The sequence below is a fragment of the Narcine bancroftii genome, chromosome 8 (genome assembly GCF_036971445.1).
Source record: "Narcine bancroftii isolate sNarBan1 chromosome 8, sNarBan1.hap1, whole genome shotgun sequence".
Classification (NCBI taxonomy): domain Eukaryota; kingdom Metazoa; phylum Chordata; class Chondrichthyes; order Torpediniformes; family Narcinidae; genus Narcine; species Narcine bancroftii.
The window spans coordinates 34707153-34730453 of NC_091476.1; the positions used below are offsets into that span (position 1 = coordinate 34707153).

General features: G+C 37.1%; 1 protein-coding gene across 12 annotated transcripts in view; it reads left to right on the plus strand.

The window, feature by feature from the left end:
* Positions 1-23301, plus strand: part of diaph2 (diaphanous-related formin 2) — a 569879-nt gene that overhangs the window by 273231 nt on the left and 273347 nt on the right. For all 12 annotated transcript variants that reach the window (XR_011343050.1, XR_011343048.1, XR_011343047.1 and 9 more), the window contains 3 exons: positions 10501-10602; positions 11027-11121; positions 14988-15089. Coding sequence is in view for 3 of the 12 variants with exons in the window: in XM_069893430.1 (XP_069749531.1) it covers positions 10501-10602; positions 11027-11121; positions 14988-15089 (299 nt within the window). In the remaining 9 variants the exon portion in view is untranslated. The remainder of the gene's footprint in view (positions 1-10500; positions 10603-11026; positions 11122-14987; positions 15090-23301) is intronic.

Below are 23301 nucleotides of genomic sequence, written 5' to 3' on the forward strand. Positions count from 1 at the left end.
CCTCCTCAGTTCTCTGGGGCGGAGCATTCCAGATGTTCACTTTCTTCTGACCTGAAATGGGAAACTTTTATTTTGATACTGTGAACTTTGGTCTTGACACCTTGGTGGGAGAAGCAGCATCCCCGGATTCACCCTGTAAAAGTCAGTTAGATAAACTCAAGAGAGATTCAGTCTAGTTTGCTTAATCTCTCATCCTCTTTAAAAAAAACTTGTCATGGCATGATCAATATGATGAGGTACAAATGTACTTACTCTTTTGAAGGTAAACATTTCTTTGGGGAGGTGACCATACCTGGAAACATATTCCTGATGAAATCTCACTAGCGTTCTTGGATTGCTGTAGGATCAAGGCACATTTACTTTTGTAGATAAATCACTTTGGCTTGGCTTCGCGGACGAAGATTTATGGAGGGGCAGTGTCTGCGTCAGCTGCAGGCTCGTTTGTGGCTGACAAGTCCGATGCGGGACAGGCAGACACGGTTGCAGCGGTTGCAAGGGAAAATTGGTGGGTTGGGGTTGGGTGTTGGGTTTTTCCTCCTTTGTCTTTTGTCAGTGAGGTGGGCTCTGCGGTCTTCTTCAAAGGAGGTTGCTGCCCGCCGAACTGTGAGGCGCCAAGATGCACAGTTTGAGGCGATATCAGCCCACTGGCGGTGGTCAATGTGGCAGGTACCTCTGCAATAAAAGCTGTTTGCCTTCATGAATGATATTTCAATCACTTTTTGTGACTGGGTTTATCCTCTGAAAAATTAACCCCTTTCAATTTACTCACTTAATAAAAATACTTTCCTTTTTTTCTTTACCAAAATGGATATCCTCCTTGGTTTCCACATTACATTGCATCTGCTGCATCCTTGCACATCACCTTATCAAGTCTAGATGCCCCTGAAGCACCTTTGATCTTCCTCATGTGGGATTTGCATCATGTTTTACTTGATACAATGTTTGTGAAGTGCCCATAAGGCATTGGGGAAGATTGAGACCGTGAAAATTTTAAAGATAGATGAGCATTTTAAAATTGAGTGATTGGTCAATTCATTGCTCGGTGAATATCAGCATTGGAATGGTGTGGTAGCAGATTTTGAGATGAAACAAAGATAGGATATGAACTGGAGGTTGGTGAGACAGCCAAATTTACAAGCATCTAAGATATGGAAGGCAGTTTCAATGAATGGGAGAGCCGGAGCAGAATCTGATGATGTTCAAAGTGGAAATGTGTAACATCAGTGATGAGATAGGAACATGATCTGATGTTCATACCAATTTCTAAAGTGAAGTGTTGAGAAATAAAATAATGGCTGAATATTGGGGTTTATGATGAGGGTTGGGAATAACAGCTCTATCAATCAAAATTTTTTGTCGAGGAAGTTTCTGTTCATCAACTACCAGAAGTCTTTGAAGTCATTGGACACTTGGTAGCACGTTGAAGTTCAGCAGATGTGGTGGTAAAGTTGAGGTGAATTTAATCATCATCCAGTGAAAGGTGATCTATATTTTCATTCATTTTCGGACATGAGGGTAAAATAGTGGGAAGGAGACAAGGATGAGTGTTCACAGTGTTAAAAAGACAATTGGTATGACCCCATGGCAAAATCCTTGAAGTTTGAAAATGTTGCTTCTGAATTTGAAGAGATCCGACTCAAAGACACGTTGGTACCTCTTCATTAATCTAGATTTTCCAAGTAGCCTTATTTTGTTCATTAGAATGCAATCAAGTTTACTTCCTGTGGTTCGTAAGGCTACATTTAATCTACCCCCCCTACCTCTGAATCTAACATATTGTACTCTGCAATTTCCATCAGGAACAATAAATCCCACCACCAGATGCATCTTCACCTGTCTGGCCTCCAGAGGGATTACTTCTTTCATGAGTCCCTCATCCACTCATCCCCTTCCACAAATTGCACCTTCCACTGTGACCACAGGAAGTGCCATACTTGTCCCCACACCTCCTCCCTCACCTCCATTTGGGCTCCAGTCTTTCCAAGTGAAGCAATATTTTAATTCTGCACCCCACCTCAGCGTCCACAAGTTTGTCCATGCACTGCCAAATTAACACTGCACATAAAATAGAGGAGCAGCACCTAATTATCCATCTGGGAACTCTCCAGCTGGATGGCATTAAATGTTGGCTTCTCCAGTTCCTACTAGACCGCTCCCTGTACTTTGTCTCTTCCCTATCCCTCTGTCTTCTTTCACCCAGCTCTCCATCCCCTTCCCTCTCCATTCACAGAGCCATCCCCCCCCCCCCCTTATTTTCTGTTGTACCCTTCATCTCATATCCACCTTACAAATTTAACTTCTTGCCTGTGGGCCTGTGCTCCTCCCCCTGCTCCTGCCCCTTCTCTCAGCTGCTTTCTCCCCCCCCCCCCCCCCACCGCTCCACCATTTTATTCAAGAACCTGCCTACATTTTAATCATACCTTAGAGAAGTGCTCAGGCCTGAAGTATTGGTTATGTATCTTTATTTTTGCTATATGAAACATGCTGTTTGACTTGCTGAGTTTCTCCAGCATTGTGTTTTTATTTCAATCACTGTGTCTACAAATTTTTATGCTTTACTCCACGATAAACTTGAACTTGGTATTGCACTCGTACTTAAATTAACTCTTTTGTGCACAGATTATTTTCAGATAGCCTCAGGTGATCAGTTATACATAAATAATGGTAATATGCTGGCACGTATTGCTGAGGTATGAAGCTAAGCACACTCGGCTGAAAGGACTCAGTCGGTCAAGCTTCAGATTCAAGCATCTGTAGTCTCTTGTGTGTTTCTGAGCTATGTATTGACAGATCAGTTCAAGTAGAAACACTGGTGTGTATTGGTTGGACATTTTTTTTCCATAATGCATAGTTTGCTTCTCAGCGATTCTGCCTTTAAAATTCTCCTGTGCTTTTGGTTGCCTGTGGTGAATAATTATTCCTTTGCAGTAGTAGCATTGGATACTAATTTATTTGCAACTCCTCGCAGTTTAAATTCACAAATTTTGTTCCTGCTACCAGGCTGAAATTATTTAAATATTCATCAACTTCCAAATTGTATTTCCAGAAGTTGCCAGTATAAAATGGATAAGATGAATTTTGCATTAAGTGAACTCATTTTTCAAGATGGGAACCTTTCTTAGTTTGACAAAAAAAAATTTCAATGAACTCAGCTGTCTTAATGCTTTCATTCTCTTGTGTATCAATAATGCCAGCTTGCATTACGTAGGTCATACTCCTAATGTGCTTAGAAAAATGAAATGCGGACATGGTTATACTTGAAAGATATTTCCTTATTACTCTTTAGACTTAACTTCAAAGTCTTTCATTGCATTATGAAACCAAATTTTTCATGTGGACAAAGTGCATAAATCTATTTTTCTTTTAAATAGAAATCTAAATGGTGGAGATCAGCATCTCACGGTCTCTGAAATGGATAGCAACATAATGTACAAAAAAGAGTAGCAGCAGCCCATGTCCTTCCTTGATTCAGCTCCACCATTCAATAAGATAATCTGATCTTGGCGTCAGTTCCGCTTCCCTGTCTGCTCTTCAAAACCTCCGACTCAACGACAGATCTGAATTATGAGTCTTGTCAGCCTTGAATATTAAGTAATTCAGCCTCTGCAGCTTTCTGGCGTTGAGCATTCCAAAGACACTCAAGTTTTGGACAATGTATATTTCACTTTTTAGTCCTTCATTTAAAATTATGCCCCCTGATTTCCCAATGAAGGAATTTGTGCTCTTATCATCTACCTTGCTGAGCCCTCTCAGATAACTTTTCATCTTTAACATTTCTCTGGGCGTCTGAAGCCTTTGTGATTAGTGGTAGAGGTTGTGAGTTTGGGACAGAACATTGAAGTTGGATGGTGCATCAGTGTTGAAAGGAATGAATGTTGAGGATGATGGTTTGGGTACTAATCAAGAGACTTGCTATATTTGGAATGTATTAATCTTATATTCTTCCATTGGTGCTTATTCAAGAAGATGGTGAATATTGCATCATATTCGTCACTGGTACCTTGTAAGTCATAGGAAGGCATTGTGGTGTCAGGTGGTGAGTTATTAGCCTTTTCTACATTGCTGGCTAGAAGAGCTATTTTATTTTATTGGAAGATTCTAATCCACCTACTTTGACTCAATGGTTCTCAAATTATGTCATGTTTAAGTTTAAAAAAAGTTAGGAATCATACATTTGATACATCTGTTAAATTTGAAGAGACGGGAGTCACGCGATGGAGTAGTGGCCGGACGGTGAACTCCAGCCCTCTCCAGAAAAGTCGGGAAAAACAAGAGAAAACACAAAGGCACAGAAATAAAAGTTACAGAAAAGTGAGTATAAAGGTGGAAAGAAGATGGCGACAAAAAAAGAAAAGTCGAAAGCAACGGTAAGAAGAGAGGAAGAGAAGACAAAGGAGGAAAAAGGTGAAGGCCTTACCTGTCCGAAGAGGCCCGCTGCGGAGAGAGAAACCCGCTCCCTCAGGTCGGTAAATAATGGACTACAAAAATGGCTCGCAGAGCCGAGTAAAAGTGCGCAACCGCGCATGCGCGAAGTTTCGCGCATGCGCGATGCGAATGAAAAAAAACACACCGACGGGAGGGGGGACCAGCTGGGGAGTCGATCTCCACAGCCGGCAACGACAGCTGCAGAACACCTGCAGCAAGAAGAGACCACAGAAGACAACAGAAACAAGAAAGAAGAGGAGGAAAGGGCAACAAAGAAACAACAGATGGCCAACCCAGAGGAAGAAGAAGAGGAAGAGTATGGTGAAATAGAAGAAGAAAAGAAAGGCAAGGTAAAGGATATACTTGCTCTTATTAGAGGATACATGGAATCATTTAAAGAATGGCAAACACAGGAATTTAAGGATTTAAGAAAAAGAATAAACAACACAGAAGAGAAAATAAATAAAATGGAGATGACCTTAACAGAAATGGGAAAGAAAATGGACAAGATGGAAGAGCGGGCAGTAGCAGCAGAAATGGAGGTGGAAGACTTAAAAAAGAAATTGGAGAAATCTAATAAAAAAACTAAAGAGACACAAGAACTACTAGCTCAAAAAATAGATACAATGGAAAACCATAACAGAAGAAATAACATAAAGATAGTGGGCCTTAAGGAAGATGAAGAAGGCAAGAATATGAGGGAGTTTATAAAAGAGTGGATCCCTAAGACCCTAGGATGTCCAGAACTACAGCAAGAATTGGAAATAGAAAGGGCACATAGAGTATTGGCCTCTAAACCACAACCACAACAAAAACCAAGATCTATTGTAGTAAAATTCCTAAGATATACTACAAGAGAAAAGGTACTGGAGAAGACAATGGAAAAAGTAAGAGAGGGCAACAAACCACTGGAGTATAAAGGGCAAAAAATCTTCATTTATCCAGATATAAGTTTTGAACTCCTAAAGAAGAGAAAAGAGTTCAATACAGCAAAGGCGATTTTATGGAAGAAAGGGTATAAATTTATACTAAAGCATCCAGCGGTATTGAAAATATTTATTCCAGGACAACAAAACAGACTATTCTCGGATCCAGAAGAAGCACGAAAATTTGCAGAACAATTACAAAAATAGACTGAGGGAGGAAGACGGGTAATGAGAGTTAAAATGATCACAATTGATATGTATGTGGGTAAAGACAAAAATAGACTGAGGGATGAAGACGGGTAATGAGAGTAAAAATGATCACGATTGATATGTATGCGGGTAAAGAGGTATAAGAGTGAATAGAGACAAGGAGCATACGTGAATGTATCTGTACTTAGAGGAAAATATAGATAGTATAGACAAGAATTAATAAGGGAAGGTAATGGAATAGAGAGAATAAGGAGGGAATTAAAAGAGTGACCTTTGTGACATATGAAAAGTGAAATCTTTTCTGGGGGAGGCGGGGTGGGGGGAAATAGCGGTCACTGCAAAATCAGTTGACGCTTGCGAGTGGATTCGCAAATCCAAATGGAGAGGGGAGATGTGGTTGTCCGACAAGGGATAAAGGACAACTCAGGAGGTGAATGGGAGATTGGGGATAAATAAGATAGAAATAGGAGAATAAGGAAAATGTTGGATGTTGTAGGAATGTTGTCTTATAAAGAGTTGAAAATAAGAAAACAGAAATGGAAAAGGAGGAAAGGTAATGATGGAAAAACGGAAAGAGAAGATAAACAAAATATAAAAGGGCTACGCTGAACTATATGTCTTTAAATATTAATGGAATACATAACCAAATTAAAAGGAATAAACTACCAAATTTAAATGAATAAATGTATTCCATTAGAAAAAATAACATATTGGTTAAGAAATAATATTGAAATATTCGAACAAGTATAGGAGCCTTACATTAAATACAATAGCGAAAACCTACCGGGGACAAACATTACCTAAGTTGATGGAAGGAGAAGGAAAGAAAAGAATGGACTCAGTAGAATTTCTGGTGTAATTTTGTTGAATGACAACATTGTCTGACTGGATTAATGCAACCTAGATTGTATACCTAAAATGGATGAGAGGGGGGGTGGGGGGGTGGTTTGGGAGGAAAGGGGGGGGGGGAGAAAAAGTCACTGTATATGTGTGAAAAAGAAATTGTGTATATCATGGCTAATGTGATTTATGGTGTGAAAAATAAAAAAATTAAAAAAAAAAAAAAAAAAATTTTGAAGAGACTTAGTGACCTTGTATAACATATTTCCACATGACTTTGTATAATTACTTCCCCTTCTGGATTATATTTCATTTCATTTTTTCTCTTTGTTGGCAAAGACCAGACAATTAATTTTTTTTATTAATAAATTATCAGGGTAGGTCATTATCAGATTGCGTTGGGTTTTATATAATAATTTATTTTTAAGATTTCAGTTTGAGGAGATGAGAACATATTCATTAATTGTGGTGTTACGATACAAGGTATGAGAGTTTTAGATGAGGAGTATAAAATTAATCTTATTTGCTGACGATGTACTGGTGTATTTAACAAACCCAGCTCAGTCACTTTTGGACTTGAAGGAATGTTTAACACAATTTGGATCTTTATCTGGATATAAATTTAACTGGGAAAAAAGTGAAATTTTACCGATAGGTGAAGGAAATTATTGAGTTCATAAGAATATTATTAATTTGAAGTGGACTGATCGAATTAAATATTTGGGTATAAATGTGGATGTTGATTATCAATCTTTATATAAATTAAATTATGTACCGTTAATTAAAAATTTCAAAGTTGATCTTAGGAAAGATCTTCCTAAAATTTAATTGAAAGAATAAATACAATTAAAATGAATATCTTTCCACGTATACAATATTTGTTTCAGTCAATTCCGTGTTTACTTAATAAGAATTTTTTCCGAGATTTAAATAAAAATGTTAGGGAATTTTTATGGAAGGGTTAATATCTGAGAGTAGCTTTGAATAAGTTAACTTGGAAATAAGATTAGGGGGATTACGTTTACCACATTTTCAAAATTATTAAGAGGCAGCTCAAATTAAATTTATTAGTTCTTTAATGGATTTGGAACAGGCCCCTAGTTTGGCTAAAATTGAGATGGTGAATATTTTTGAATTTGAAATACATCAATTTTTGTTTTGGTGGAATTTAAATTTATTGCAGCAATATAATGTGCCTATACTAAAGCATTTAATGAAGTTAAGGATGATGAAAAATAGAATTATAGGTTCTAAGGGTAAAATATTGACTTTAATACCGTTATATAATAATCAACTTATTCCTTTTTCAATACATAATCGATGTTTATTACATTGGAATTCTAAAGGGATAAAAAAATTGGGGGATTGTTTTAAAGAAGGTAAATTTTTATCCTTTAATCAAATGAGGGAAGATTTTGGTATTAATGAGAATTCTTTATTTGTTTATTATTAACTTCGATCCTTAGTAAAACAAATATTTGGTAGAGATATGACTTTACGTAAATTGACCAAATTTGAATCTTTTCTTGTGATTACACCAAAGAAGGGATATATTTCATTGATGTACCAAATATTACAGGAAAGTATGGAAAAAAAGGGATGGAATAGATCTAAGATTAAATGGGAAAAGGATATTAATCTTATTTTTTTCCGAGGGTGACTGGTTAGATATCTGTCACGATAATATCACTAGATCGATAAATGTTCATAATGCAATGGTTAATTACAATTTTTTACATCAATTGTATTTTGCACCTGAAAAGTTTTTAAAAAATGGTTTTAGTGAATCAGACTCTTGTTTTAGATGTGGTAATTCGGTTAGAACTTTTTTTCATGCTGTTTGGTTATGTATACACATACACTCTTTTTGGAAAGCAATTCAATTGTTTTTTGAACATTTGTATAAGATTAAAATGCTTCTAGACCCGACAATATTTTTGTTAGGTAAGTTGAAGCTTTTGAAAGATTTGGGATTAGATAAATTTCAGATTGCTTTTGTATATTTAGCTTTATCTGTAGCAAAAAAAAATGTATAGCAAGTACATGGAAAATTGCTAATGTGATTGATATAAATGAGATGAAAACTTGTTTGGTAATGGAAAAAATTATGTATGTTTTTACATGATAATTTTTTCTTAATAAATGGTCTTTATATTCAGAATATTTACATTTAAATTTACTTTGATTAGATTTTAGTAAATATATTTCAGTTTATATTTTAGTTTTTTTTCTCTTTGGCTCTCCTCAAGAGAGCTGGCTGAGAGGGGGAGGGGGGTTCTTTTTTTTCTTTTCTTTCTTATATAAAACAAAATTATCGTTCACAATATGTACTTTTTTTTACTGTATGTAATAACCTTGTTGAACGAATAAATAAAGTTGTGAAAAAAAATTGTGGTGTTATGCAATATGTTTATCATAAGGTGTCATTTAATGATTTTTTTCTCTTTATTGATTATGTACTATTCTCTTCATGCATTGTTTAACTATAATATGATTGATAAAAAGATTGAAATAGAAAGGTGAGTTACAGGCCATCCTTTCTCTGAAATGCATTTTTGGCTATGATATTTATGTTGGAGCAAATTTGACAAGCGTAGAACTGAGTAATGACTTACTTCTCACTGGAGTATGATTAGAAGCTTACAGTGTGCTAATTAAGTTATAATTTTAATTAAGTCGTAATTTTGACAGATCTGAAAAGTAGACATGTTGTTAAAAGTTTTATTTTATAATTGTTATCTCAAACAATGATGCAAGCTTTAGAATAATTAACAGGAGATAATTTTATTCTTAATGTGGAATCTTCCTGAGTGGGTTTGGACTTGTGAATTGGACCTGCACATGTATACTAGAAGGCGAGACATAATTAAAACTGAAGTATGTTTCAGTCTTTGTGAAGAGTAATTAATATATGCCACTTCCTGACTTATTTAATTCTTAGCTAAAGTCAATATTTTCATCTTTGTTGCGGTTGCTTTTATGTAGCAGGATGAACATTGCAAAATTTCCCATGATATTTTGCTCAGGAACTGTTCTTCAGCAAACAAGCAGTTATCCACAACATTTTAAGGAACAAAAGGGATGGCGATAAGGGGGAAAACTCAGCAGGTCAAGTAGCATCTAGTTCTAAAGCCTTCCATCAGAACCAGAAGTGTTTTGGTAAAGAATACTGGAGGTTAGATTACTGAAAGCATGACTGCAAATATTGATTCTGTACATGTAGGTCCTCTGGTTGTTGGGCTGACAGGGAGAAGTGAGGCTCGAAATTGACTGAAATCTCAGATGATAATTTTAAAACTGAGGTCTTGCCATTGCAGTTCAGAGAGCACAGCATTGATTGGTTGATTGTGCACCATTCAGATATCAGCATGTGTCTCGCATGAGTGGAAGTTCATTCAGAGTGCAAGATGGGAAGTGGGCAGAGTCAACTAGAAGTGTAAGGTCCAAGGATGCAGACTTGACAAAGGTTGTGCTGAAGTTTTGAAGATGCTGACTGCTTTTTGTAGTTCACACAATTGGGATCATCTTCAATGTCTGATTGTTAGGTGCTAATGCTGTAAAATGTGTATTTTCTTCACAAAAGCAATCTTTGTTGTTGCTTGTTAATCACTCAATTCTAGAAAAAAATAGTTAAAAGCTTTACGATTGAAGGTGCCAGCTTTTTAATTAACTGGGACCTCAATTGCTATTATTTGTGAATTAAAACAAAATCTCATGCTCTATTTTAAAGAGGAGGAAATCTCCTTCTGATTTCTTGGCTCATATCAACCCCACAAACAACATTTCTGAATAAAAGCAGATTTTATTTTATCATTTTGCCATTTGTGGGACCTGATGACATGACCACAACATTTCAAAATTGCTTGATCGAGTGGGATGTGCTTCAGGGCAAATCTGTAAAAAGAGGGAGAGCTGATGCACAAATACCTTTCTTTCATTCAATTCTGTATCAAAAATTAACTGCTTGGTCTTACTCTTGGCATCATTATCCTCAAATACTGCAGAGCCACTTTTGCAGTCATTTTGCACTTGTCTACCTCTTCCCTTTAAAGTTGAACAGTTGCGTAAGTTGCTCATAATGTTTACTTTTAAATTGCAGTAAAGAAGGATGAAGATCAAACTGAGGGGAAAAAAATAGTGCCAGCTAAAAAAAAAGTGAAAGAATTAAAGATTTTGGACTCCAAAACAGCTCAAAATTTGTGTAAGTCCTTTATATGCTAATCATTTTGAAGATTATGCAATGCACAGGAAACGTGCAGATCAGGAGCAGAAATACACGTCTGCCTTTTTCAAACCTACTCCTTCACTGAGATCATGACTGAACTGTTTGTAACCTCAACTTGCCTTCGCAAGTATTCCTTTGCCGATCAAATGTCTACTTTTGCCCTGAAAATATTCAAGGTTTCAGTTTGTTCTGCCCTTAGTGAAATAGTTCCAAATATTCTCCACCATTCAAAGAAAATTCTGTATGTTGGAGTTTTTAAATAAATCCCAAAAAATCTTCAAAATCCTAGCACAATAGTTCTATCACTAACAACTGATATTTCTCACAGTCTCATTTTTTGAATTTGTTAAAATATCAAATAGCAATTTGATGTTGAGTAACAGTGTACTTGTTTGTTTAGCAATCTTCCTGGGTTCATATCGTATACCTTATGAAGAAATCAAGCATATAATTTTAGAAGTGGATGAAGAGAAACTCAGTGAGTCCATGGTTCAGGTAAGATTGGACAGTGTGTTGTTATCAAGAATGTAACAATCTGGTAGATCAACATGATGCACCGCTGTTGTTCCTGGTAACATTTCATCTGTGCAGGGCATTTCATTGACAATTTGCCTCTCCAGTGGAGAAAGAAATCTTCAGAACCTTGTTATTGTGTTCTCATGGAGATTATTCTTTAAAATAATTTTCTTTAAACAGAAAAAAAATGCAGGGTTTGTAAACAATACTTGATCGTAGAGATCCAAAAATACAAATATTCATTATTCTAAAATAGGCACCTAATTTGCTTTTCATTGTGCCCTGAATCATAGCAGTGCAGTCTTCAAACACCATTGTTCTTTGCATTCGCCTCAACATATAATTAAGATGTCTCTCCAACTTGGGCAACAATAATTGAACAAGTTTCTTAATATCATCAGAATTTGTCTCTGCAAATCTTATATTTTCACAGCTTCACTTTTTTTCTTTGTTAAATAATTTGTCCATCATGGAAGCATTTTTGTCAAATACCTTTGAAGGGCTGGGTCGTGGCCAACATTTATTTGGTGAGAATTAAACATGGCCTTCCCTTGTTGTTTGTTGTTGCTCAAACATTGATACAAGTGATTTGCTGTTGCTCCTGGGCAGGTTTTTTTTAAAAAAAATGACCAGTTCTCCGAAAAAAGATTTATCCCACATAGGTCCAGTCCTGACCATTTCAGATAATCGACGTTGTGCTGTAGTATGCATTAAATTGAAGTAAAAAGATAATTACCACAAAAGCAGATGATAAACAGTAATTGTCACCATAGTACGATAATATTATCTCATTACAATAGTGCAGACAGGCCTTCTAATGATGTTCGAACAGTTTATAATGAGTGCAGTAGAGGTTATCTCACCAACTGAACGTATAGTAACTGAACAACATAGTTTCTTAATATTATCATAAATTCATCATATGAATTTTTTCTCTGAGAAAAAAATACATTGCAATGCGTATGAGAAACTAATGGGAGGAGAATGGGACTAATTGGACTGGACTCTTGGGAGCTGACATGGATATGATGGGACAAATGATGGGACAAAATGCATCTTTGCTATTGGAAAGAATGTTCAAAATGTTGGTTGAAGTTGGAACGGTAAAACTCCAATAATCTGGTGCCCCTTTGCAGTGCCAGATGAGCAGATTTTACAGGTGATTACTCCTATTAATAACTGGTGCACATTTATTTTATGTTTTAGCATGATACACTGCAGTATTCCTTTACTGAATCTGGTGAATGAGTTTCAGCTTCTGTGTTTCTGGCTGCAAACCTATGCCTGCTTCTGATCCTTGGTGTTCTGCGTCTGATCCCTGGCCAGACAGCCAGCATGTAGCTTGGACCTTTACTCTGATCACACATCCGATTAGTAATGTGGACATCAGGCAATGACAGCTCGTGCTGTGGGATAAAATGAGATCAAGATGCTGAACCATCAGTCCCCAAATATGCAGAGACCAAATTATCAGAGATTTTGTTATTTAATTTCCTCATCAGAGATTGCTGTCAGGCCAATGAATATTGTCCTTCTCTCTCTGCCCTTGAGAAGGTGAAGAGACACCTCAAAGGTTGCAATCCTCGTGATGAATTAGTACCAGGAAGGTGTGAGACTGGAAGTGGAGATCTGCTGCTAAAGTTAATGCCTGAAAATAAAAAAAAAACTTGAGTGTTAATAATTTAGGCTGGAGATACTGGCACCTGGCATAATATAGGTTGATTGTTCATTTTTTTTAAATTTCTGATCCCTCTTGTGGCTGGAAGGGTGGACAGATTTGCTGTTTGCTTTATGGGACTGCAGGCACTGCAGCATTTTAATGCTCCATTGGCCCAGGCTACAGGAAGTCAATGGAGGGATAGAATTGATTTGATTGCTCTGATAGCTGACTCAGATGCGATGGACCAAATTACTCCACTTTTGTGATAAAGCAATTTGAAATCTTCTTCAATGTTGCTTTCTACAATGTGTAATTGCTAGTACCACTGTTCCAATTAGGCAACTCACCAGTCGTTATCTTCAAAAATGTTAACATCTAGATATATTCCTCAATGGCTATGTTGACAATGCAATTACGCTTAGCTTGAAAGCTACCTCTCCCAAAATTGTGAAGATAGTTGTGGATTATTCGCTGGGTGATCTGTTGCAAGTAAATCACCTGCTGACATCCCAAAACATTTCCACTCTTTAGAAGCTTCAAGCGATGTGCTCCATGGGATGTTCTTCATTTGCCTTAATGATTGTAGCTCCCACGTCAGTCAGGAAGCTTGGTATTATCCAGAATAATGCATTCATGTGGTCTGCTTGACTTGTACCCTGGGTAGCAAACAAAATGTTCACTCCCATCAGTTCCCACATCCTGAGGCCACAGAATTAACTTACCAAGTACCTCCCAAACTCTTGATGTTTATCTCCCTAAAAGATGCTTCGGAATGTCACAAGTTGCAAACCCTCCCACCCCCAAGCACATTGTAAAATGTAAATATATTGCAGTGTTTCATTGCTCCTGGGTTTCATTTGGGAAGCTCATTCCCAATTGCAGCTTTTGAAAGACTGCATTTGTTCAAAAGGCAACACATCATCTGTTTTGGAAGCAATATAGAGGTAGGCAATGAATTAGAGTCTTGTTTCAAGACTTTCACCTTGTAACTAGGTTAAATAAGAAACATCATTAACTGTGACTAATTATGTATGTTACTAATCTTGTGTATGAGCTGGTCATCAGCAAACCCAAAATAAATCTATCTCTGTGTTGAAATAATTCTACAAATCAGCACATGTAACACATAATCTCACTGACAATTCACACAGGCACACCTCAAGGATGCGTGCTTAGCCCACTGTTCTATTCTGTCTACATCCATGGCTGTGTAGCTAGGCACATTTCAAATGACATCTACAAATTTGCCAATAACACCACAATTATCGACAGAATCACAGATGGAAATGAGGAAGAGTACAGGAGTGAGATCGATCAACTAGTTGTGGTGGTCACAACAACAATCTTTCATTCAACATCAGTAAAACAAAAGAATTGATTGTGGACCAGGACACCATATGGGACAATGCAGTCTCCTTGAAAATCACCCCATCCACAACTGCTTACTTACTCAACCTTGGACAGACCCACTGTAGCAGCAGTGAGTATCACCTGTGGGATGGCACTACAGCAACTCACCAAAACTCACAGAGCATCTTCCGCACCCACTATTTCCACCAACAGGAAGAACAAAGGCAACAAAAGCATTGGAACACCACCATTTTTGAGTTGCGCTCCAAGTCAAATACCATCCTTGCTTTGACTATATTTCTGGTCTTTTTGCATTCATGGGCAGACAGGAGCTGGAGGAGCAGCTGAAAGATTTAGCCTGATTCATCTGTCGAATGAATTACAACAAAACTACTTAAAATATTGACCTCCCTTTGTTAGTACCTGCATGGAAGTTTCAACTGATTAGCATTTTGCATATCCTTTTCATTACAACTTTTAATTATTCTTCTGTAACCGTCAAGTTATTAAACTGTGTGTTGGTAAAAGTGAGAGAGGGGATGTCAGAGGAAAGAAATTACAAAGTTTCCTTTAATGCCTAGGAAGGTAGACGGAAATAACCTTGATAGTTTATTTCTGGAAATGATGTGAGGCAGTCTTGTCTCAGAGGATTTCTGAAACATCCTCACAAAATTGGTGTCAGGTCAAAGATGTTTATTCATGCAATAAAAATCATACCATATAGGACGGTTGGCACTGTTCAGAAGTAAGATGTACACTGGGTCGTGACATTTTCATTTTTCCCAAGGTAAAATCAAAATTCATGTTGAATGAAATGTGTTTTTGTTTATTTCAGAACTTGGTGAGATTTTTACCAGAGCAGAAGGAACTCAATACTTTATCCCAGTTTCGAGATGAATATGATAACCTTTGTGAATCAGAGCAGTTTGGAATGGTGGTAAGTGCTTTCCGGAAGAACACCATTGTAATAGATCAATACTGCAGAACATAGAACTGTGAATGCAAGTCAAGTTTATTGTCATCTGATTGTACAAATACAGCCAGATGAAACAGTGTTTTCTGGTCCTCGGTGCAAAACATGCAGACTCACAACCAGACATAACACACATACAGGCAAACAATACATATGCAGGACAAATATTTTATTTATACAAATAAATAAATGTTGTTTTGTACAAATAGGAGTCTCAGATTGTTAGTGTGAGTAGTTAATTTGGTCATTCAGCATTCTCACTGTCCATGGGAAGAAGCTGTTCCTCAGCCAGTTGGTGCTGGCTCTGATCCTCCTGTATCTCTTTCCCAGCAGGAGCAGCTGAAAGATGCTGTGTGCAGGGTGCAAAGTGTCCTCAATGATTTTGCACGCCCCAGTGTTGAATTGACTTTCTTTTATTGCCAGTGTCAACATTCCTTGCAGTGTTCCACATTGTGTTTCATTCTTTGCACATCAAAAGCGCATCTTTAAAAAAAACTTCATCTTTAAAAATAGTTTATGGACTTTTTTGCATTGTAAATATATACGAAATAGATTGTATTGGCATACATGAATGAAAATGGTAAAATATTATTAATTCATCATGCAATGTTGTATTTTGAAAATGGCACAGTAAAACTATCTCTTTATTTTATTGACTTGGCATATTGTGAGAAACAAGGAGATGCAATGGGGATCAAGAGAAGATTCAGGTCTGATTGATGCCAACCAGGAAAGGATGAAGGAAGAATGTTAATGGCAGCTAATTTGGCTGAAGGTGGTGTATATATTGGGATAGTAGATTGGGGGGAAAAATAACTTTACTGTAAATCTTCATCCCATGTCCAACAGGTTTTATTTCTCCTCTTTTCTTCCTCTTTTTGAACCTTCAGTTTTTTCTGCCACCAGCAAACATTCAGCACCTTCTCCAAGTTGACACCGATTTGTTTCAAGCTGTCTTCTTGTCTCAGTCCTATCACAGACATATAACCATATAACCACTTACAGCACAGAACAGGCCAGTTCGGCCCTACTAGTCCATGCCGTAGCAAATCCCCACCCTCCTAGTCCCACTGACCAGCTCCCGGTCCATACCCCTCTAGTCCCCTCCTATCCATGTAACGATCCAGTCTTTCCTTAAATGTAACCAATGATCCCGCCTCAACCACGTCTGCAGGAAGCTCATTCCACATCCCCACCACCCTCTGCGTAAAGAAATTTCCCCTCATGTTCCCCTTATAATTTTCCCCCTTCAATCTTAAACCATGTCCTCTAGTTTGAATCTCCCCCTTTCTTAATTGAAAAAGCCTATCCACATTTACTCTGTCTCTCCCTTTTAAAATCTTAAACACCTCTATCAAGTCCCCTCTCAATCTTCTACGCTCCAGAGAAAAAAGCCCCAGTCTGCACAACCTTTCCCTGTAACTCAGACCCTGAAATCCTGTCAACATTCTCGTGAACCTTCTCTGCACTCTCTCTATTTTGTTTATATCTTTCCTATAATTTGGTGACCAAAACTGTACACAGTACTCCAAATTTGGCCTCACCATGCTTTGGCATCTCCATGCTTCAACTCCCTGCAGGCTCAAGCATGACCTTTTTTAGATTATCACAGTTTTGAAGAATGGACATATGATCTGAGCTGCAAAATCTTCATCTCTTTCCCCAGATGTTGCCTGACCTGCTGAATATCTCCAGTGTTTTCTGTTTTTATTTTGGGTTGACAGCATCTGCATGAATTTTTCTGGTCATCATAGTGTTTGTGCTTTGCTGTCAATTCAGTTTATGTACTGGCATTTATTTTTTTTGCTCATTTCTGTTTTAATTTTTTTTATGGGAGATCGATCTTCAGTGTTAAATTTGTGTATTTTTTTCATTTCTTGTGTTTTACTCTTTTTTTTCTTCCTCCTATCTGGTTCAAATAAGTGCAAAGGTGCATAATCTTGAGTTCTTTCCCAGTTAGTAATAACGACACATGGTAGATGGTTGCATTGGGCACGTTGCACTCTACTTCGAACATCCACTATATTGTCTGCGATGGAAGGGAATTCCTAGGTATACTATAACTCCCAAAGCAAGCTGACCACACTACTCTTGGTGGCTGAGGCAACCAGAAAGAGAGGAAGGAAGAAATCTAGTTTTCAAACTAGCACTTTTTCAAGGAGATCATAAAGATTTGTCAGATGGTATTAGAAAAGATCAAATTGAAGATTTGGGGAGTGAGGACAGAGGGAGGCAATGGGCAGGTGAAACACAAGAGAGGCTGGAGTGAGGATATCTTGCAGTCTGTGTTACTGTATCATCAACTTATTCGATCCAGTGCCCAATTTACTGTTTTCAGATCAAATTAAATATAGATTCGAACCTTGAGCACTTGAGAGACTATGGTTCACTTTTAATGGATTGCTCTGACAGTTTTCATAATAGCAGAAGAAACTCTGTCCCAGTGAGTGATGTTTCTTTTTTGGTAACTTGTCTGTTTATGGGACCACTAATTTATTTGAATTGGCTCAGGTTCAGGCCTGACAGTTTGAGACTTGATTTGTAAGTGCATTTTAAGTTGGAAGAGGGCAAGTTTCTTGAGCTGCCAGACTTAATTGTTAAGGCAACAGCAGCTTGACTCAAAATGTTCAACTGTTTCCACTCCTGTCAACTCAGATGCAACACTGCAGAATGACGCTAGACATTAAGATGTCCAGAATTGCACCAAATTATGTTTCCTGAAATCCAAGATTTCAATCCCATGGTTCTCCTGGAAATATAACATTTTTTTTAAAGTGTTGTACATTTATTTTTAACTGTGGTGTAAGCATTGATATGTTCTGTATTCTTGGGGCAGCACAAAGATACTGTGGAACTAGCAGCTGTGATTTAGCAACTGATAGAGCTGCTTCCTTGTAGCTCTGTATTCTTGGGGCAGCACAAAGATACTGTGGAGATAGCAGCTGTGATTTAGCAACTCATAGAGCTGCTTCCTTGTACCTCCTGACCATGGTTTGTTTAATCCTGACTCCAGTGTTGGGCAGCATCTTTCTCCCTCAGGCCATTTGAGCTCTCTGCCAAATCTCAAAGGTGTGCGGGTTGGAAGTTAACGGACCACTGTAAAGTACTCCAAGTGTGTTGGTGAGTGTCTGCATGGAGATAGTGGGACTGCATTAAGAATCAAATGGGAATAGTGTAAATGGGCGTTTGATGGTCAGCATGGATTTGGGCCAAAAATCTGTTTTATTTGCTGCATATTAAATAATGAGCAGGTTGTCCTGCCTCATGTAATCCTTACCCATAAGAACCAATTGCTGTGAGAATGAAGGGCCTGCAGAGCCAAAATCACCCACAAAACAGTGTGACCAGCAAGCAGTGATTTGGTACTGATGCCCTGCCAATGGAGAGATTGCTGCCAAAGGCCTGTGAAGGGGTTCAGAATCAGAATTTTTGTCAAGAATATTTCATAAAATTTGTTGTTTTGCTGCAGCATCAGAGTGTAAACATTTATATAAATTACCACAAAAAATAAATAAAACTAGTGCAAAAAAAAAGTCATTTAAAAACTGTTGAAATGGAGAAATTGTTTAAAAATATTAATTAAAAATCCAATTCAAACAGATTAAGGTGTGAGAAATTAATGAAAAGCATTGAAACAGTAAAATAATATGTAAACATTTTGTTTGCTCTTACGCACTGTGACTGATTATTTGGGATTAGAAATCCTGTTCAAATAAACTCAGCCATATTTCTTTCTTGGTCCATATTCTGTTCAAGCCATCTGTGCTCTACTGGCGAGCTCATTGGTGAGTTCTGTGGCAGAGCCGAAAATCTTGTGCACTGACATCTGATCTCCAGTTTATCTCGAACTTTTACATTTCAACATTCAGAAGCAAAATTTTGGAACGACCTGAAGAGCAAATAACAAATAAGCTTAATTCTTTGTAGAAATTAGTTGAAGGTAACAATGAACAATGTCAACTTGGTGCTCAATTTTCAGACTATTTGCATTCTATTAGTCTATGCTTGTCTATCTTTAAAACTGATCTGCTGAGTTTCACCAGCATTGTGTTTTTACTTTAGTCTATGCTTAAGATTGTTTTTAAATTGCCAGTTTTGGTGAAAATGGCTATTTTTCTATTCTTGTAGTTACATTGTTCTAGTCATCAGTGATTTCAATGTCACCCAAGTTACTGTTATATGACTATTTTAAATTCTGTAGGATCTCAATACAGTTCGATTACGAATGTCCAGAACCTGATCAGTAATTCTACTAGTAATTCTATCATTAATGATTCAAAAAAAAGAGTATTGTCATTTTACTTTTCCCATCAAGTTTTCTGAATTTCAATAGGCTTTGTGTTGAATCTCTCAGTTCATGTAGATCCTAACCAAGGAAAATTTACCAAGGGCTGATCAGATCGAGGGTCTTTTATCACCTTTATCTGCAGGAGACAAAACGCAGTAGCCCACACCTGCAAAGCTCTGTTAGTTTTATATTATTCAGTTTTACACTGGATGATGTTTTTATACATAGAGACATTGAGAAGCTGTCCTTTGTCTGCTTCAGTCCTCCTTTCCAAGGTGCACAAATTGTTTATCAAATGATCTGTTTGGAAGCTATGAGTTTGTCACATCTGGAACCATTAAATTCAAACAACATTTGACACTGAGGTATTTAATAATTTGAACCTTATGGTGAAGCTTAGTTCTAACCTTCCACTTGTATCTACATTTGTAGAACTGTTTTCTGGTGAAGCTTTGTAAGTTTTCCACTTGCTAAGCAGTGAATAGAGAGGTTTGTTTTAGAACCTCAGTGATTTCTCTTTCATATGCCATCCACATCTGAAGTCAAAAATGGCCTGTGAGATGTATTGTTCAAACTTTGTGTTGTTCACTTTTTGCCATTGTCGTTGCTGTTGAATCTTCAGAGCCACTTTGCTTCATTGATAGGGTTAAAATGGCATGGCAATATTATGTAACAGCATAGAAATCCTTTCTCCTTTTACACCTGGAAAATCCATGGCAAGTTGCAAACAATTCACAATTAATGCCTCAACAAAATAAAGCCTGTGTTTTTATTTGCAGTACAACTTTGATCAATAATAATCTAAAGTTTCAAGAAATGTGTATAACATCTGTCTATCTCTCAGACAATTGTATGCCATTTTCTGAACGTTTCTGATCATTTTGAACAAGACCTTGATAAATTAGGCTTTTTAAAATTTCTTGGTAGTTTGACAAATTAGATTGTTTATTGTCACTTATACAAAGATACAGTGAAATTTGCATGCAGTCCAAGCAAGTCAACCTATACATCGTACAACAGATAATGTAAAAATAAAAACAAGGTGCCAAGAATAATATAAGAATTAAATATGTGCAGGGTCCCATTTTAAGGAGAATAGTACAGGTGAACAATGCAGGCCATCATCTTATACTGGTTTACTCTTTCAAGAGTCTGATAGTAGCAGGAAATAAACTGTTCTTGAATCTAAAATTTGTAAATGAATGTCTCGTTGGTGATGGTTATAAAAGTTAACAGTACAGAATTATTTCTGTCAAAAAAATTGCAATTTTTTTTAAAATGGGAGGAGTACAATTTTTCAGTCTTCGTGGAAATTGTAAAATTCCCACAATGACTGATTGGTTGACCCAATGGAAAAGTGAACAGGGTTGAACTTTTTGATGACAGGCGTCTAATATTGATGCAGTTATTTGATAAAAGTGACTGATGCCCATAAGCATAGATAACATTGAAATTCACTGGAATCTTTGTAATAATTAAAAAGTGAAATGCTTCATTGCTAAATGTAGAATTGAAAGGAAATTTGGATTTCTCATCATGTTTGAATGCATTTGGTGGAATTGCAGGATTTTCCCCCCAACATATTGCAGTTGAGGAAATCTGTCGTTAGGTCTGAGAGATGCTTAAATTGACAAGTGTTTTCAGATAATGTGTCAAATAAGGTAAAGCAAATGCATCAAAATTTTAAGAGAATAGATTTATATTAGGCATCCAGTCCTTGAGAACTTAGCCCAAGATTTTTATTAAAAAATGTTGTTAGCCCTGTTCACTAACTAGGGTTTCTTCAATCATTTAATTTATTTTGGAAAACCATCCAAATGCTACAGTTGTTGGATTAATTTGTTTGCTTTCTGAATCCATGTGAAATACAGTTGAGGACATTTGTAAACTGCTGAAGTTTTTTTGATGATGATCTCTGGCTTATTTCATGGAGTCACCGAGTTCTTCAACAAAGAATAATACGTAAAAGTCAGTCATTGTCTGCATTCGGCCCACATTCCTTTAAACCTTTCTCATCTATGTACATGTCTAAATGTCTTTTGAATATTGTTATTGTCTCTGCTTCTACCACTTCCACTATCAGTTTGTTGCATACACCCACTATCCTCTGTGTGAAAAAGATGTCTCACAGGTCCTTTATTTATTTCTTTATCTATCTATTTCTTTCTGGGCCATGACTGAGTCTTCTTGAGTTGAATGCAACAAATAAATTTACCCTCACCTCGTGTTTGTCGCAGGCATTCAGTGGCACAGTTTGCCGTGACTGAGATGGTGGGGGCTGTTGGTCAAAGCAGCTTGGTGTGTCCTGCCAGGTGCAAAAGAGCAGACAATACATATGTTGCTCCTGTCCCTTCTGAACTGCTGAGAACCAGGCTGTCAGCTGAAGGCTCCATCTGGGGCCACAATGGAACAAAGAACCTGTGCGAGGTCGAGGCATGGGTCTGATTTCAGGCATTGTACGCGCCCCACGTCTTCAAGAAATGAATGCGTCAGAGAAAATGAATGGCAGGAATGATTTAATAAAATCTCTGCAGTATTTCAAAGCCGAGAAAGATGGAACCTGATAAAATTCAAAAATTGAGGCATCTGGCAAGACTCACAGAGCAACTGACAGACAAGACCCACTTCTATTGGCACTGCTCTCTTTGACACTGAATGTCTGTGTGCAGGCAGGGAATGAAGGGGTAGTGACCATATGCAGGTAGATTCATAGATTAAATTGGTATCATGGTTGGCATCTTGAACCAAAGTGTCTGTCCTATGCTTTCTTAATTGAGGACGACTGCAAAGTAAGCTGAAGAAGAAAGTAGCTTTGCAGAATTGAAATCTATATGTGGCACTCTTTGAAGATGATTCCATTTACTTTCTTATTGTTAGATAGAAAGGAAAATTATTCAGTTGCCATGTTCAATTCAATTCAATTCAATGGATACAAGCATAGTATGGATTGTTCTTGGTTTTTATTCATCACTCAAACAAAAAATGTCCAAAAACATTCACTCTAATCATCATTTGTGATAGTTAAAGAGTGAATGTTTATTGACCTCTGCTGAGAATGTTATTTAACAGTTGTACAAGTTCCCTCAATCACATAACCTGCTGATGTAGTCCTGGAGATGTGATTGTGTCACATTTTATTGCAAAGCTTTCAAAATGTGGTATCACTCATTTGATATTGTGCATTGGACTCAACCCCTGGATCTTGACTTTCTGTTTACTGCTATGAGATCATCATATGTTTTTTGATCATTTGACAATTTTGTTTGGGTTTTTTTTTAATCACTGTGTTCAGAATAAAAATATTTTACTTTATTTTTCATAGTAAGATTAATGAAGTATCTACCGTACATTTCGACATACAAGTCGAGTCGTGAAAACCACAAAAAAATTCTCAAAAATTTGGGTCGAATTATATGCCAGATATACTATTGAGACCTTAAAATTTCAGCTCAAAATCCAATCCATGCTATTCCAGCACATAACTCCACCCATGAAAAAAATCAATTTGGCGTATAAACCAACCCATGAATAGCAGATTCGGTGTATAACTTTACCTTTGGGAAAAAACCCAACTACAACAGATTTTCATTGAGATTTTTATTGAAGACAGCAACACAATTAGAACCCATCACAATCACCATCATCGTCTGAAAACAACAACACATTCAGAATCCTTCAAAATCACTCTCACGGTAGCAAAAACATCCATACTCTCACTATTTAAACAGTTATCATATGGGTTCCAGTCCGTATCTGATGAGGCAGCTTCAGCTTCATCGTCATTGTCCCATAACAAATAATCTTCCATGCCATCAATTGCACAAGAGATACCGGACTTTTTAAACAATTTTATCACAATCTCTATTTAACTTTGTCCTGTGCCTTGAG